The sequence below is a fragment of the Parasteatoda tepidariorum genome, chromosome 9, assembly GCF_982258835.1.
Source record: "Parasteatoda tepidariorum strain Cologne lab strain chromosome 9, Ptep-v5.0, whole genome shotgun sequence".
NCBI lineage: Eukaryota > Metazoa > Arthropoda > Arachnida > Araneae > Theridiidae > Parasteatoda > Parasteatoda tepidariorum.
Window position 1 is genome coordinate 78,079,026 of NC_141763.1, and position 18,051 is coordinate 78,097,076.

Here is an 18,051-nt window from a genome sequence, read left to right on the forward strand (position 1 = left end):
TTATTCTTTGCTTTATCTCTGGCGTAATGTCATTGTTTTCAATCACAACTGAACTTTCAAATTTTGTTTTTTCACAATGTGTAGTTCTGTGTCCATATGCGTTCCCTTACAATCCATTATCATGTATTTAGTCTTATCAATATTTATTTCTGAACCAAAAAGACTAGCTTCTTTGGTTAAGTCTTTAAAAAGATCAACAAGTGCATTTTTACTTCTTGCTATCAATATTACATCATCGGCGAAAGCAGGGACTTGTTTCGTTCTATTAAAAATAGTACCACCTCTATTTGATATTGTGTTACGCATCACTTTTTCAACAAGGTCGATAGAATGTCACCCTGTCTCAATCCAGTCACAATATCAAATTCTCACGACATTTTGTTTTGTACCCTTACTTTCGCTTTAGTAGATGAAGTTGTCATTTTAATCAACCTGATTAATTTATGAGATATGTTAAACTCGTGCAAGGTTTGTAGCATCAATTCTCTATTTATTGAAGGACACTGTGGCGTAACTACCACCAGAAATATTAAATACCAAATCACTAGTTTGTAAGACATGTTAACTCGATTCTATCTTGAGGTACCTTTTGATAGATGAAGGTTGACAAAGTCTAAGATTAATTCCCCACCATGGTGACCCGGACGTGATAAGAACTTGCTAACCTGATGGATGGTCCGCAATAAACAGTTGATTTGCTTTATATAAACTGCTCAAGAAGAAAAAAAAGATTCGGTGAAGTAAATAAAGTCCCCCGGTTCTAAACAATACAGGAAAAAAAATGAGCGAAATACTATAAACAAAATAATGAAGGAAAAATATTAAAAAAATTATGAGCGAAATGCTATAAAAAATAAAGAAAATATAATGAGCAAAATTAACTAAATATCTAAACTAAATATAACTAAATATCTATCACAGATAAAATTCTGGAAGGGGAGTAATGTGGCGTAACTACCACTACAAATATTAAATACCAAATCACTAGTATATAAAACATGTTAACTCGATTCAATCTTGAGGTACCTTTTGATAGATGAAGGTTGACATAGTCGATAAATAAATCCCCACAACACTTTGATTATTTTTCATAATTTCTTGGCTCAAAGTAGAACTTTAATATTAATATCAAGTCAAAGGATAGGTGTCAAAATGTCTACAAATATAAACATATGCTAAAAAAATATTTATGAAACTGTTTTAAACAATTTTTAATTTTGTTCTTGTCCTCTATCGTGAACATAGATGTCACTAAAATCGATGATGATGCAAATATGATATGAGGTGGGTAAAAAAATAAAATTCTGTTTAGCCGTTATTTATGTACAGAAATGTTTATTTTTGTTATGGGCATTGCTCTCCTTTTTCTCTATTAACTGATAGCTAAGTTTGAGGGTTCCATTTGACGGACATTTTAATGCTTTATATATTTTTTCGGTTATAAAGTGAACTTTTATATTAACATCAAGTGATAGGTGTCAAAATTTATAAGAACATATACATTTAGCAAACAATATTTATAAAACTACTTTAACAAATTTTTATTTTGGCCATGTCCTCTATACAGGATGACATGAGAAACTGTATTGCACAAGGTTTTTCAAGCAAGAATCAGACGTTTGTATCCTTGAGCATTTTTCAATCCTTGTGGATGTTATTCTTTGATGCTTCAGCGTCATCAGTAAAAAGTGTATCATTACTTTGGATTATTCAATGCCTGATTGCTTTAGTTATTGCTTCTCCAAAACGGTGGAAGTTATTAAAAGAGCATGTTGAACTCATGACTCGAAAAGAAGTTTCTGTAACGCGATGCGAAAGTTGGGTAGAATGTGTGAAATCCGTTCGATATCAGATAAAGGAAGTAATTTCTGAATCTAATCACTTTCAGAAGAAATTGATGATCCTAAAATTAGCTCTGAAGCTAAATTTTTGGAAATTCTAATGTCTAATTTTTCATTTTTACTTTTATTGTGTGGCATGAAATGCTTTCAGGAGTGGAAGTGTTGCAAATACTTCCTTTCCTTCCCTCACCTTAATGGATTTCAAAATCACCATCCACTAATCAGATCCCGAAATCTCAATGATCTAATTTCCAGATTCAGAGCTAAATCTCTTCCAACAAATGCGAATTTACACAAGTTGTTGTTAATTTACGTCGCACTAGAGCTGCACAATGGGCTATTAGCGACGGTCTGGGAAACATCCCGGAGGATGATCCGAAGACATGCCATCACAATTTTGATCCTCTACGGAGGGAGTGGCACCCCCGCTTCGGTAGCCCGACGACCTGCGCGCGAAGTCGATCACTTTATGGTAGCACAGCTTAACGAGGACCAATACCGCACACCCTCGGTCCCCACGCAGACTGATCCAAATGGTCACCAACCGCACACTGACCGCAGTCAGTGATGCTTGACTTCGGTGATCTGCTGGGAACCGTGTCTTAACGATCAGTCCGCTGTGGGACGCGAATTTACACAAGTGCAAATTAATACAAATCCCTGACGGCCCGTACTGCGGAAGTGTCAACACAAACGATCACTTCTTCCTGGAATGTCCATCATTGCAGAATGCTCTTTAGGAACAGCCCATATCTCTTTTGGATCCAGCGTTTACCGATATCGTTAGCATATTTTTCAATTATTGAACCAAACTCCCATCTCTCTGCAAATTCTTCAGGGCCACAGCTTCTGACTTTTTGGTGCAAGTTCCTGCAGTCTATCAAGCCTCAACCCTAAGATATATTAATGGAAATACAGAGCTATAAGTTAACACAAACAGCTCGTCGCAATCTTCTACAATCTATACCTATAAACAAAAGATTTGTTTATTCCATATCCGGCGTGCCGATATAATCCAAAATTTGCTCCAAGTTAAAAAATTATACATTGGTAGACAGTAACTATTTCATTCCAATATGTCATCAGATAAAAGTACGTGTTTTTTTTTATAATTTACTTAAAAGATATATCACTACATTCAACTCATTGTTTTGCAGTTTAATCATTTCATGTCAATATCAGAGTGATTACTGTAATCTTAAGTTTACTTAAACGTAATCGGTATTAAATTTCGAAATTATAGCAAGATTAAAAAGTTTATTCATAGCATGAACATTAAAATGAAATTTTTGTGTTACTGTCGAATTATGTCTTTTTATACCTCTGATTTTTGAAAAAGAAATAACTTTTGTTGATATCTTTATTACTTATTTACTTTCATTATTTAATCGGATTGAATCGAATTTTTATCAGAATTGTAAAAAAGTTGCAAATATAAATAATTAAAGAAAATAATGAGATATTTCGTTATTTTAAGCTTACAATATAGAATATTAGCCCTCTTTTTCAAGAATGTGAATTTAGTTAAATGGAAAAGAAAAAAGTTATTAGTTATTTTCTCTTATATGTGTATAAATATAATTAATAATACGATTTTTTGTGTACAGTTATGAATTTCCTTCGTTCAACTTTCTTTGAATTATAATTCTTTTCCAAGATTAAAATATTGTGTATAGGAGAAGAAATTTGCTCTTATACCTAGTATTAAACATGAATAATGCTGGGTTTAGATTTCTTTAGTTCTGCACTGTTTAAATTATAATTATTTCAAGATTTATATATTCACCTGAACTTAGTTCAATCAATATTAGTACTAAATGTTCTGTTGGAATGACAGATCATTTAGCACTAATATTCAAAAAAATTTGCATGCATAACTATGTATGTTATGCATGTTCGTGAATAAAAATTATCTATTTTACGAAATTAAGATCGTATTATTAAAAGAGAAATTGTTATATATATATATTTTTTTTAACTCTTAAAAAATTTTCGTAACTGAAGTTTACTTTTTTAGTGTTATTTAGAACACAAAAATACTAAATGGGCAATTCCATGATACAAAGGACAACATAAAAAAGAATAATAAACGTTTAATAGCATCCGTCCATTTTCTAATTTCTTTGTTTTTCATTAACAAATAATAATATAGATATAAAAATATAGATACAAAATCAAAAATCACTGTTTTAAAGTATTTTGTAAAATAGTCAACTTTTATGTTTTTATTCTAAATTAAACATTTATAATTTTCATCTTTTTTTCTTTTATGCATAATAGTATTATTCTATTAAAAATGTCCCATATAAGTTATTTTTCAAAAAAGAAAATAAATATTTTAAATATTTGTAAATGACAAAGAAAATTTAAAAAAAGAAAGCATATCAAAATATAATTTCAGTCACTGTGATATTGCCCATATGATTATTTTTCTTTTGTCAAAATTGGCCAGTATCATGCCAAATTCCTAAAAATGAACCAAATAGCAAATTTAATTCTTGTTTGCTGTCCCTAACCAATTTTTTAACAGATACTACAAGCTCAAAAGCTGTCTAAAATTTAGAATCAGATATGTTTATATTTAATTTTAGCTATTTACACTTTTAATTCATTCATTTTATAAAAATGTGGAATGGAGAATTATATAAAAATATTCTTGTTCCATAAAATTATATAGCTGCAATTGAAACTCAAAATTAAAAAAGTTATAACTTATAAATTTTCTAACTAACGTGCTAAGTTCAATCCCATGTCTGGACTTCCGTTTTTCCTAGCTTTAAAATGTATTCTCAAAGAGTTCAGAAGAGAAGAACAGCTAAAGAAAAACTTGAGTGAGAGGATTGAACAGAAGCTGAATCTTAGTAATATTTGATGGAAACAGTTGTAGATAAGCTTTATTATTGTCTAAATTATAAATGCTTTCATTAAAATATCCGCTGATTTTCGTACCTTTTTTTAGATATTTTTTCCCCTTTTATTAAATATTGATTTTACCTCCGAGTTTGGAGCTTGTTTTATTATTTTTATTTGAATAGTTGTGCTGCTAATTCTTCACTTCAAAAAGAAAAAATTCATTTTCATTTATTTAAAGAATATACAATTTCTGCTTACCTTTTCATTTTTCTTTAACAGTTATGTTTATTTTGATCTTACTAAATATTCTCAATTAAATTAAATATTATTTAACTAATATCAAAACATTATTGTACAAAAAATTGAAATTAGTATATATATTTTTATTAAATAATGCATGTTTTGATCTTTGTTTACCTTAAACACCTATTATCCGAAAAAATCTATTTTCTGGATCTGCTAATATCCTTTCAATTCGGTTGGTATGGGACTTTCTACTGTATCTAATCCACATTTATAGGTCTGAAATTTATAATATGAATTTTGATTTCTGCTAAAAAAAATGATTAAGGTTAATAAGTAATTATTTTTATATATATTCTAGATGAAGCAGCCGAAGGAAAAAAACTCAGTGCTACCCAGCTACAAAGAATGAAAATTAATAGGGAAAAGGCTTTACAACTTAGAAAATCCAGAATTGCTAATGTATCTGATGCTGAAAAGTAATTTTTGAATTTATTTAACAGAAGAATTTGCTTACTCTATCTTTTATCATAAAATTCAGTTTGAATTGTACATGCAAAATCTTATACCAGCTAAAAATTAAAATATATTTATTCAAAAGACTTGATAACGATATTTTTAATGATGTATTTTTGCAGTCTTTGATAGAAGAAAAATTTTAAAAAATTGATGTAATGTATTTTTATTACATGGAATCTAATAAAATTCAATGAAAAAATATTTAAGATGACAAAAATCTTAACAATTGTCTTTTATAGCTTTTTCTAAGCTTAAAATTATTATTAATTTTGGTCTTTGGATCTATATATTTTTAGTGCTAAATATCAATGTTAAAAGAAAATTGGTTAAATAGTTTGTTAACTGCATTTTGTTTTAATCATAAATTTATTTCACATATTTATTTATTAGTGGTCGGAAAAAGAAATTAAGCAAAATAATTTTTTAAAAACGCCAACAGAAGTCCTTATATTCTTCATCAGAAAGATTGGTATATAAAGAGTCAGAAGTCATTTAGTTTACCTAGGATAATAGAATTTTACTAGTGTAAAAAAAATAATAAAAAATTGTGAGATACCACAACTTTAAGTACAGTTCAACTCTTGTGCTTTTAGTACACAATTTTTGCAAGTGTTACTTTTTGTTTGAACACGTGTCATTTATAATCTTGAATCTAAAGATGTGTGTAACTAAAATTTATCAACTTTTGATTTATTCGTTTTTCAAAAATGTTCCTAATCTAGAGCTCAACTAATGAAATGCCTTTATTTTGTATCCTGTATAGTAAGAGACTAATGTGTGTTAAAAGGTTTCTCTATTTTATTTTAAGTATCTTTCTGAAATTCTTTTTTTTTTAATCTTAATATTTTTTTAATGGTTGTTATTATTTATTTGGTACTTTAAGCTATACCTTTTTTACTTTTGATAATTTATTTTAAAACAGGGCTGTAACGCAAAAGGAAGTAAAGTCACTCTTACGTCCACGAGACACTGGAGCTGGATTTTTTGCTGATGAAGATGATGATGACTTCTTTAATACAGATAACATACCCTTGGTAACCCAGCCTGCTCCTTTGTTTGCAGGAGACAGACCTATATGTCTTGAATGTAATGAAGAGTTCAGTGATTCTTATCTACAAACTCATTTTGACCATCATGTTTGCGACAATTGCCGGTAAACTATAAATTTATTAAGAAGAATAAAAGCTTTTTGATGATGATAGGCAAAAATCAACACAAAAATCACTTAACAATATACTAAAATAGCATTGAAACTTTTTTTCTTAACTATTTTAATATATTTTTGATTTTCTCTGTTGTTTTTTGTCTTTTATTAATATTCTTGTTTTTAAAATAGTGACAGACAATTTTAAAAAAAAATTAGGTGAAACAGAATGAGATAAAAATGTATAATTTACTATATTCTGCTTAGTAAAGTTTAAAAATAATTTCTCGCGAGTTTAAAAAATAGTTGCTAAGTTCAACAATCGTGCTGCTAATTGAGAAACACAACATTTTCAAAATTACCATTGTTTGCAAATATTACAATTGGAATACCCTGGCATGTATCTGAAAATATTGTTTCATAGTTTTCCAGTTAGTAGCACTATCTGTTGGCGAACTTTTTTACTATTTTTAAAATTTATTATTAAATTAGTACCTAGTTTTCAAAGCAGAATGCAGTTATTTCCTTCAATTTTCTTTATTTTGTTTTAAAATCTTTTATCATTGTTGGGACTGGCAGTGTAAACTTAGTTAATTTTCTTGTGTATGGTAGCTTTTGCTTTCTGTGCAAAAAAGTAGAATTTTCTTTGTGATAAAACTAACATTGAAAACTAAACATAATTTTAAAGCACAAATGAAAAAGTTAGAAAGACTGACAGTTGTTTTGATATAATAAATTTTTACCTTTAGTATACAAAGGAAAAAGTATTAATTTTGTGCTGTTGATAAATATTGTAAAAACACAATGTATTCAATATTATTTGTACTTTTCATGCTGTTTTAACAAGTTCATTTACTATCGTTGGCAATATGTTATGTTTGATGACAATAATGATGGTATTTGTTTATAGTGCTAATATATTTTTTGCTGTAAAGTTCATTTTGAAATATCAAACATGTATTACTGAGATTTACATTATTGAGTGAGCGATGATCATTGACATTTAATGATGATATGCATTCCATTACTTTTCTCAATTTGTAAACAGTTTTTAACTGGATTCCTTAACTTTCTACCTCCACATTATTATTATTTTTTACTCTCACCCTTCAATTTTTATAAGAAGTGTAATCCACATCAGTAGTTTATTATTTCGTTCATAAAGAAAATATTGAAATTTGTTCTTTATATGCTCGTCATTTTTCAAACTTTAAAAAGTAAAAAATTCTAATTGTTCAGAAAAGAAAAGATATACACTACTGGCCATCCAAATTGCAACACCAAGAAAGACAATAAATATCACAACAAAATTCATTTTGTAGATAACATGTTGACCAAGTATCAAATGATTAAATTTATAGACTTCTGTGAAGTGTGGTTCCTGCCAAAATCAGTAGCCAGAGTAGCCATCATTGTTGGAGATCACCGCTGCCACACGCCTTGGCATTGATTCAAAGAGACTTTGGGTGTGTTCTTGGGGTACAGCAAACCAAGCAGCTTCCACACGTTGCCAAAGTTGATCTGGTGTGGGATACTTGATCAAAAGATGATCACTGTTTTCTATGAGGCATAACTGATCGTTTTTTGAAAAAACCACAAGCAAAACACAATTGCCGAACTTGAAATTGTCGAAATCTCCAAGCTTTGAAGTGGCGCCACAGGTGCGTGTAATGTGCGTCTACACTGAAATTCTAATCATTTGCATATCTCACCTCCGCTAATGCATGTTGTCAATTTCATGTTATTTGCATGCTTCCTTCAGGGTGTGGCCAGCAGTGTAGTTTTTGATTTGTAAAACGTATGCCTCTCAAAAATTTGATTATACACAAAATGTTGATAATGTTTTTATTAAACGATGGCTTCAACCTGTTTTGATATTGTAATGATTCCACTGATTCAGATATGATTTTAAAAAGTATCTGATTTTAGAATCCAGAAATTTTACTTGTGGTCGTCACTATGTTATAAATGATATGCAGTTCCAAAAAGAGAAAAAATTTAATATTTATCGTATAAGGGAAATCTTTGATATTCAAACAAATGAATCTTCGATAACAATCTATAGACAGATATTCAATAATTTTATTTATTTGCTCTAAATTGATGCAAGGCAAACTTTGCACCATGAACAGTTTTATAATACTTGAGAACATCTGATCAGGTGTGTGTTCTGCATGAAATTACTGTATTTTTGAGAAATATTGGACAGCATACCCATATATAAGTGCTGTAAATATCTCTATTAGTGCAATAAATATTTTTTGTGAGAATGGAATCATGTTATGAGCTATAATATTGTGTTATAACTTAAATTTGAAAGATTTTGTTCTGTTGTCAAAAACTTATTTTTGTTTACTTTCTGTTTATCATTGAAGAAAAATATTGTTTTGAAATTTAAAACTTATAGGAAAATCCAACACATTTTTTTTCCTTCAGAGACAATGATGGTGCTCATGCTTTAATAAGTAAAACTGATGCCAAAAAAGAATATCTTTTGAAAGATTGTGATTTAGATAAGAGAGAGCCTCCGTTAAAATACATCTTAAGAAAAAATCCTCACAATGTCCACGGAAATATGAAGCTGTATTTAAGACTTCAGGTAGGTAAAGTCTTAGTTTTGAATTAGTTGCACTCAAATCGAATTGATACTAAATTTAACTGTTAGTGTTGTAACATATGTGTTTTAACTGTAAGAATAACTGTGATTGTAATTGAGAGATAATTGATGCATTGACGTTTTTTAGATTTCTGGAATGAGGTCGTCGTAGTTCTTGTCTAGTATGTTGCTGTCTAATTTAAAAAGGTTAATAAACTTTGCTTTAATGAAACTTTAGGCTTTTTATTATATAGAGGAAATAAAGAAACATTGTGTCATGAGTGGGATAATAGCTGATCCACAGCATATAAGAGAGATAATTGAATTGGAAATTTCAACTGATAAAGATGGGGTGCTGGGATTTTTGGGTTTGGTAAGCTACCTCTCGAAATTTTTTCCTAGTGTCTCGACCATTACTTCTCCTAAATCTTTTGAGAGATAAAGTGGATTTTAATTGGTTACCTGAACATGTTATTGCTTTCAGTAAGAGTAAAGACTGATGCCCAGTGGCTGAGCGGTAGCGCTTCGCTCTGTCATGCCACAGGTCCCTGGTTCGATCCTCGGGCCGGGCAAGGCTGACACAGCCTTACATCTCTTCAGTGGCTCGATAAATGAGTACCAAGCATGCTTGGGAACTAAACACTGGGGGTTCCGCGTTCGGCTTACCACCTGACCGGAACATCTGCTCCTGTACCCCAGGGCCCAAAGTCAAGAAAACTGAGATGGATACAGTAGGCCTTGGCCCTCTATGGGCTGTCGTGACACTGAGTTTAGTTTAGTTTAAGAGTGTTAGTTAAGAGTAGTTAAAAGTTTTTAATAGTTCTAAACCTAGTGTAATGCAATGTGATAGATCGAAAGATGGGATTGAGGCATGTCTTATTCAAGAAGGTCACCCAGTTGTTATAGTTTATACACATGTTGTCTTTAATACACTAGGGACATTTTGGTATTGAGAAAAGTAAAAACCGAGCTAGGGGAGTATGGATAGGCCAGGTACGTCACAAAACATAGAGTTGTCAGTTTTAAAATGTGAAGTTTCTTAAAAATTTCAGAAGTTTAATGTTAAAGAACCTTCAATATCTCATTAATTGTCTGTATTAACAATTTTTAACAAATATTTATTTAAATAACAAACATAATTATATTAGATTAAAACACTCATGCACAGATGATCATATGTTCGTAATAATTGAATAAGAATTCAATTAAAAGAGTTACGTGAAATGATGCTTAGCATTAAACAATATAACCAAATAATAAGTTATTACCAAACATCATTAATATGTAATTTCGAAAAATATAGTTTGTTTTGATGGTAGATTTAATTTATTATCTTATTTTATCATTATTATTACGTATTATTACTAGAAAAATGATATTGTGAGAACATTATTCAGCAAAAACACAAAAAATAATTAGTTTTGTCTATTTTAAAGCAAAGTAATTTAGATTGTAAAGATTGATTTTCTGAAATACTTCGTCACTGATTAAAAAAGATAATTAAAAAATCTGCTTTAAAGCTAAATACGGTTAATGCATTACTTTGTTGGTTATCTTAAATCTTTTTTTTTTTTTGTTTTAATCTGTAGGCATGTGGTAAAAGTTAAATCTGTTTCCAAGCCTACCTTTTTTTTTTTAATAATTAATTTTTTTTCCAAAATTCTGTGAGGTCAATGACTTTAATTAAGTTTTAATTTATTGTATAACTGGTATCGGACAGCCGACCCAATTTTAAGTTATTGACTGTTTTCTACTTTGCAGTCTTGAAATATTGAGCCTAACCCAGGAAACAAGGGACTTCCTGCATCAAGCATTGGGACAAACTAGCTTTCGTGGAAGACTTATTGATAGATTTAACCGGCATTTAAGTTGCAGGGAGAAGCATGAAACTCCCGCAGTTAGCCCAGCGGCAAGGGAATTCTAGCCCATAATCCATCTACCACTACCTATATTTTAATGTGGTTGATGTGAACCAGAAGCAGAATTTGTTAGCAAAACAAGTTCAGCTATAAACAAATGTTAATGAATTGTAAACAAAACAGTTTTACCCAAAAAGAATGCTTATTATAATTGGTTTTTCCCGAATACGGTGATGTCCCTGAGAATTTGCTCAAATGTATCGTTTACTCCTCATCTCCACACAAATTCGGCGAGGTACGACTCCAGATGTTGGCGAGAAGTTCCCTGATGTTTTTCATTTCTCCATTTGGCACTGTCCCAAAGTCGTTTGATTTTCTGAGTGTTTACACCAGTGTGGGATTCCCCTTATACATCATCATCCTCATAAAACAGTAATGTTCCCCTTATAGTTGTAAGAAATATGGCGGAATGCTACATTATTTGGGGATTTTTCGCTTGCACCCAGCTAACGGAAAAGTACTAAACATCCAATCTGAGCTATATGAAAAATTAAAGAAGCTCTTTTTAAGAGCTGCTTTGCTTTAAAATTTATTTATATTTGTTGGCAACTTTTTTTACCTGCTCTAAAGTATATTTAATAATCAATATTTAATAAATTTAATTACTATCAGGTTGAAAATCGAGCTGTGCAAATATTTGGTTCTGAGGAAGCTATAGATGAAAAGAAAGAATTACTAGAAGAAGCATCTTTAAAAAGAAAGAAGAAAGCTTTTGATAAGAAAGTCAAAGGTGAGGTATAAATAATATAAAATTAATTGTAATTAGCTGAAATTTATTCACAGTATTTTGGTTAATATTTTAACTGTTTCACATGTTTGCCAAAGTTTTTTGTTAACTGGTGGTTAAAAATAAATGTTTGTTATATTTTTATGTTTTACTTTTTTCCAGAAAGATATTATGTTTGTATATGAGACATAATCTTGTGATGGTTTTATGGAAATTTCAGTAACATTGATTTAATCAATAATTAATTTATATACTTATCAATTTACTTTTATAAATTCTTACTGAATTTTTTTTTTAATCTAAACTATTGCATTTCTTTCCTATTTTGCCTAAATAAAGGCATGTGCTTTCTTTTTTTAAAAAATACTATGAAACATGTAATTTTCTTATGGTGTGCATTGGAAACATTAAAGAAATGTGTTATTTTCTGCTTTCAGTATCTGTATGTTGGAGGTAACGGACACCATGTCCATGTTGTAAATTTTTCAGTTAATCCATAGGACAATATGTCATGTCATAATAAATGGCGAATTTAGACAGTTTGAAAAGCACCTTGTCCTTCCTCTTGTAATAAAAGATGCAAAAACCTGCTCTCTTCAAAAATAAAATTTTTGTGACTCGGTGTCCTTTACCACCGATGTATAAATATGTTACAGTTATAAATAAGAAATCTGTTTTTTCTCTAATATAAAAGCTTGAAATTTTAGAGTTTTTGTGTGTATTTATAATAAAATTGATAGGAATATGGGATATGTGTGAGCTATTATCAATAGAAAATATGTTTCTCCATTTTCTTAACTAGGATTTATTTTAAGGACAACATTTAAAATTTTTATGCTGTTTTAAAACTTTAGTACTATAAAGATAAAGCTTTAAAAAGAGATCAAAAAAATATATGTTTTTAATTATTACAATTAGTTTTTGTTTAATAATTATAAACTTGTCTTCATAAAATTCACTCAGCACAGTTTAAACCTTAAAATAAATCTCTCTTAAAAAATAACTTTTTAATTAAATGTATTAAATCGGCGTGTTCTTTTCTTCTTAAATTGTATGTTATCAGAAATTTTCAATAATATTTTCATGTTCTAAGTAGTTAATTTAGTAAAAAACAACTGATTTTCAATTTTAGCTAATGTGATTTACTCAAAATATTTTTTTATCTGCTTTTCATGTAACAGATTGTTTGAAAACTCTATTTAAGAAAAACTTAAATATGGTTTGTTGTGTTCTACTTAGGTAATCAGGAAGTTCATTTCTATTAGGTTTCAAAATTAGTTTTCAAGTTTTTCAACAGATGGCACAGTTAACTGAGAGAAACTATAAAACAATATTTTCAAAGCAACCTCCATTTACTGTATAAATGTGTTACAGTTTGAGGACAAAATTAGCAGACCACTGAGCAAATATTTCAGTTGATTTGGTCTAATAAACAGCAGAAAATATCATTTCCCTCTCAGCTGCACTGCCTGTTGAGGCTTGTTCTTCACTATTGTTCTTCATATGCTTTATTAATTGCAAACTAATTTTTGTATAATTTTAACAGCTTTGAGGATGGAAGTAAGAAGTAGTCTATACAGAAAGAAGGATAGCACTCATACTCATGATTATGGACCAGAAGAATACAAAAAAGATGATGACATTTATGTCAAAGCTTGCAATACCTGTGGTCACGAAGTTGAATTTGAGAAAATGTAATGCTTTTAATTTTTTAAAGAAAAGAATCAGTTCGTTAATAATTACATTCAAATGTGATAGTTTTTAAAATAAAAGATTTTAACCATGTTATTAAATTTTGTGTAACAAAATTGTCCATTTTACTTTGTATGTATTTATAAGTCATTGTATATGATTCGTCAATCATATTAGAATTTTACACATTTTTATTTTACGTTGCATCATATTTCAAAGATTAAATTAGAGAACTTCCATTAGATGTTGAATATTATATGTTTTGTAATTGATATTCTAGACATTTTTGTATTCATATGAGTTCTAAACATTATACATTTGTGTTAAATGTTTCTGTTTATTTGCATTATGCTACCAAAGCTATCATTTTGCCGACATTTTATATATATTTATCTTGTTAGATTAATGATTTTGTCATTAAATTGCAGCTTTTTTTATTTTCCTTGAAAAAAAGATTTCTAAGGACAATATTGAACAAATTTTAATTTTTTTATTGTTAAAGTTGAAAGTATTCTAACTATAAACAATCTTTTCTATGTCTACAAAATTATTAGTGAGTTAAGTGTGGATTTATTTAAAAAATATTGTTTTTATTGATGATTCTATAAATGTATATATTATTTCTGTTTTGTTGGTTTTTATATACTTATAAAGAAAACACAAATAAATCTGGAAAGGGATGAAATAAAGGAAAATATTGCATTGTAGCATTAATGGCAAAATTATTCTACTTTTTGAATCGAATGCACATGTAACTATATGCATTATGATTTATAGATGATTTTATTGTGTTACAAAGTATCATACAAAAATGTTTCATGTAACCAAAAGAAGGAAAAAAAACAAAAATTGAATCCAAAATAATTTTAAAACCTTTAAATGAATTTACTTTATAAATGAAAATTACTTTAAAGCTATCAAAAACAAATTGATTATCTCATAATTCTTGTAATAACTACTTTGTAAATAAAGCATTATTTTTTATTTATTAGATTTTATTATTGTAATTTTCAAATTAAAATAGTTGTTCTAATATATTTGTTATTGTACCTTGTTATTAGCTATTGTATGAAAATTACTTTAAAGCCATCAATAACAAGCTAATTATTTCCCAACTTCTGTAATAACTGCTTCATAAATAACGCATATATTTATTTATTAGATTTTATTACAGTAATTTTCATATTAAAATAGTTATTCTAATGTGTTTGTTATTGTACAGTGAGCAAAAAAAAAAAAAAGACATCACGCCAAATAACTTTAGTTCTAGTAATCGAATTTTCACAGTCTTAATGATTCGAATAGTTTACTTCAAATGTGCTAATTACTTAAAGCTAATTACAGTGTCAGACACAAAAATGTACTGTGCGCCAAAAAAAATGGTCCTTATCAGTGTCCCTCATAAACATTCATCAGGGTGATCTGTTTTGTTTTTTGGCACACTGTACATTCTCTGAAAAAGGATATCTATTTTTCGGCGAATTTTGAGTTAGACCAATCAAGAAAGAAGAGTATGTTCGTTGTTCTGCATTAAAAGTAAAATCTTGTAAACAAAGCTCTCTTCCAAACAATAATTTTTCAAATTTGTCCTTATTTAGATCTAAGAGAAACAGTTATTTCTCGTTTAAATTTTCTTTAATTTACAAAATCAATTATTGATACATTTTTGAATATGAATGGAAAAAAAATTTTCCTACTTTTTTTAATTTTATATTTTAGTACAAATATAATTCTGATAATCTAACAGATTTGTTTTAGTAAATATTCTACTGTTTCTTATAGTTAAATAGCGAAATATATTTTTTTCTTGTAATTAAGAGCATCAGAGAAAAAATTTGCAAAAAGGACCCCAATGTCCCATCTACGTCAAAGGGTTACAGCTTTATGCTAATTTCCTTTTTTCCGTATTTCGACATATCTCAAGAGCTTCTAGGCGAATTGAACATTATTGTGTACTATTATAAAACTCGTTTATCCAAAAATAGTTCCATGCAAAAGATTAATTTTTTATTATTTATTTTTAACAGGGGTGCAAACATTTGTGAATTGTAATTTATATAAATTTTTGCTTTGTTTTAAACTAATGAAATATTTAATTGACAAAACCTAAAATTTAAACTAAGTCAGATAGTTTCTGAGCTATAAAATTTTAAAAAAAATTTGTAATTTTAAAAATATATATATATTTAAAAATAATAATATTTTGTATACCTGTACTCTGCTAAAATTTAGATTATAATTTGCATGTAAATTGCTTTTGTACAAACTTGCAAGTTTTTTTTCTTTTTCCAACTAACGCTATTTTAAGTTTCCAGTTTATTTAAAGATTTATATTTTTTATACATATTTTTTTTTTTCGGAGAAAAAAATTCTGTTACAATCATGTTTTGGTGAACATTTTGTTACACTATTTATATTTCAATTACCCATAGTTCATTTTTACTCAGGAATTTTATTTTTTATCTTCTTTATTTGTTCATTTTTTGTAAATTCATACTTTATGAGATTAATGTTTGAATATTGTGAATAAAAAGATTTCCTTTTCTTTTGTTTTACTGATTACTATATTCTTCTCTTTGTGTTTGATTTTTTTTTTTTTTTTTTTAACAACGAAATATACTTGTAGGACAATATATATGTACATATAATCACTTCTATACAGACTCATTTTTCATATTTCTCAAGAAATATTTTGAGAATTCTTTCATAACTTTTAAGTGTTTTGGTCATGCAATTTTTCATACAATAAAGTTTATAGCCTTTAGAGGTTTGAAAGACCGGTAATAAATTACGAACGAAAACAGGTATTTTTAAACACTATGCCGGAAAATCAAACAATAAATTGTAGTGATTACTTTGGTTGTTATTTTCAATAACTGCATAAAATATCGTTAACTGGCTTAAATGTGTATGGAGATATGGACATTCTTATAAAAAAAACTAATTACAACTTTAAAAATGTTCAATAAAATTAAGCAAAACTTTTGGAGCAATTTAAAATTAATTGCAAAATTATAAGTTTAAAATTTTTAAAAAAAATCGTTAAAAACAATGCTAGATGTGTGTACTTAATGTGGGTTTTTTAAACTTCATATGCGTGGAAAAATTTAAATAAATTTTTTTTGTAATTTTATAGTGAATTGTATTTGGTTACTAATGAAAAAAAATCTGAATTGAATATCTTAAAAATTACTAAGTTTCAAGCAATTTTCTAAGTTGTTTTAGTACTTTTTGGAAGAAAGTTCGAAATGATCAAGGGTTTTCCACAAATTTCTTTGTGTATCATAAAACAATTAATTCCAAATGATAATACCTCACTATTATCATCTGTACACCAAAATGTGATGTATAAGGAAAGAAAACAATCTTTTATGGGGAATGAAACCCTACAATTCTGATGTTATTTTTTATATATCTGGATTTAGAATATAAAATGAAATTTGTGCAGAACTCCTGGTCATTTTGAACTTTTTTTTTTATTAAGGGTACGAAAACTAGAATTGAGAATTCTTGGATTTTGAAGATATTCAACTCAAATTTTTTTTCATTAGTTGCCAAATACGATTCACTACAAAATTGTTAAGAAAAGAATTCTGAGTTTTTCTGCGCTTGTGTAAAATAAAAGAATTACTTTAAATATTCTTATCTTGCGCAGTTCTTAACGATTTTTTTTTTTTTAATTTTTAAACTAATAATTTTGATGCTGCAGAAATTTTGTTTAATTTTATTGAACATTTTTAAAATTATATAAAAAAAAATAGTGCTAGTCAAAAAATTCGTTTTTATAAAATAGTCCATATTTCCAAAAAAATGTAAGAAATTTCAAAAATTTTATGCAATTATTGCCAGTAACAACCAAAATAATCGATGCAAGTTACAAACTTATTCCTCGATTTTCTGGCATATAGTGTTTAAAAATACTTATTTCTGCCAGTCCCTCAAACCTCGAACTTTATTGATATGTATGAGTAATCACATGACCTAAACAAGAAAGCGTTAAAATATTAGGTATTTCTTGAGAAATGTATTAGTTAAGAAGTGTTTCCATAATTTTTTTCTAACCTTTGTATGTTTATTTTATCTATACAATATATATATAATCTGCACTCTCTGGTAAAAGACACTGCTGGCCACCGTAAATGCAACACCCTGAAGGAAGCATGCAAATAACATGACATTTACAACATGCATTAGCGGAGATGAGATATACAAATTATTAGAATTTCAGCGCAGACGCACATTACGCGCGCCTGTGGCGCCACTTCAAAGCCCTCTTTAAGGCTTGGAGATTTCAAGTTCGGCAATTGTGGTTTATTCAAATAACGATATCACTTTCGCACTCCTCTAGTACGTATTGTCGGTACTTTAAAAAGCCATCGCTACTTCTCCGAGATGCTGGAGCCAGTTGTCCTTCCTTACTTTCAGAGCTTGCCCACAGCCATATTTCAACAGGATAGTGCGCGACCACACGTGGCACGCATTGTCCAAGGGTTCTTCGTCAATCGCCAGATTGAATT

The 18,051-nt window shown here is 28.6% G+C and overlaps 1 protein-coding gene across 2 annotated transcripts; it reads left to right on the forward strand.

The window, feature by feature from the left end:
• Positions 1-2,501: 2,501 nt before the first annotated feature.
• Xpac (DNA repair protein complementing XP-A cells homolog Xpac) lies at positions 2,502-16,079 on the forward strand. Of its 2 annotated transcripts, none has more exons than XM_016050186.4 (6): positions 2,502-2,933; positions 5,299-5,416; positions 6,379-6,609; positions 9,037-9,199; positions 11,728-11,845; positions 13,389-16,079. In XM_016050186.4, exons 1-6 carry the CDS (start codon positions 2,918-2,920, stop codon positions 13,538-13,540), a joined length of 798 nt encoding a protein of 265 aa, XP_015905672.1. In that variant the 5' UTR covers positions 2,502-2,917; the 3' UTR covers positions 13,541-16,079. The 2 variants fall into 2 exon arrangements, with proteins under 2 accessions (XP_015905672.1, XP_042905079.1); XM_043049145.3 differs by lacking the exon at positions 2,502-2,933 and adding an exon at positions 4,439-4,702.
• The last annotated feature ends 1,972 nt before the right edge of the window (positions 16,080-18,051 follow it).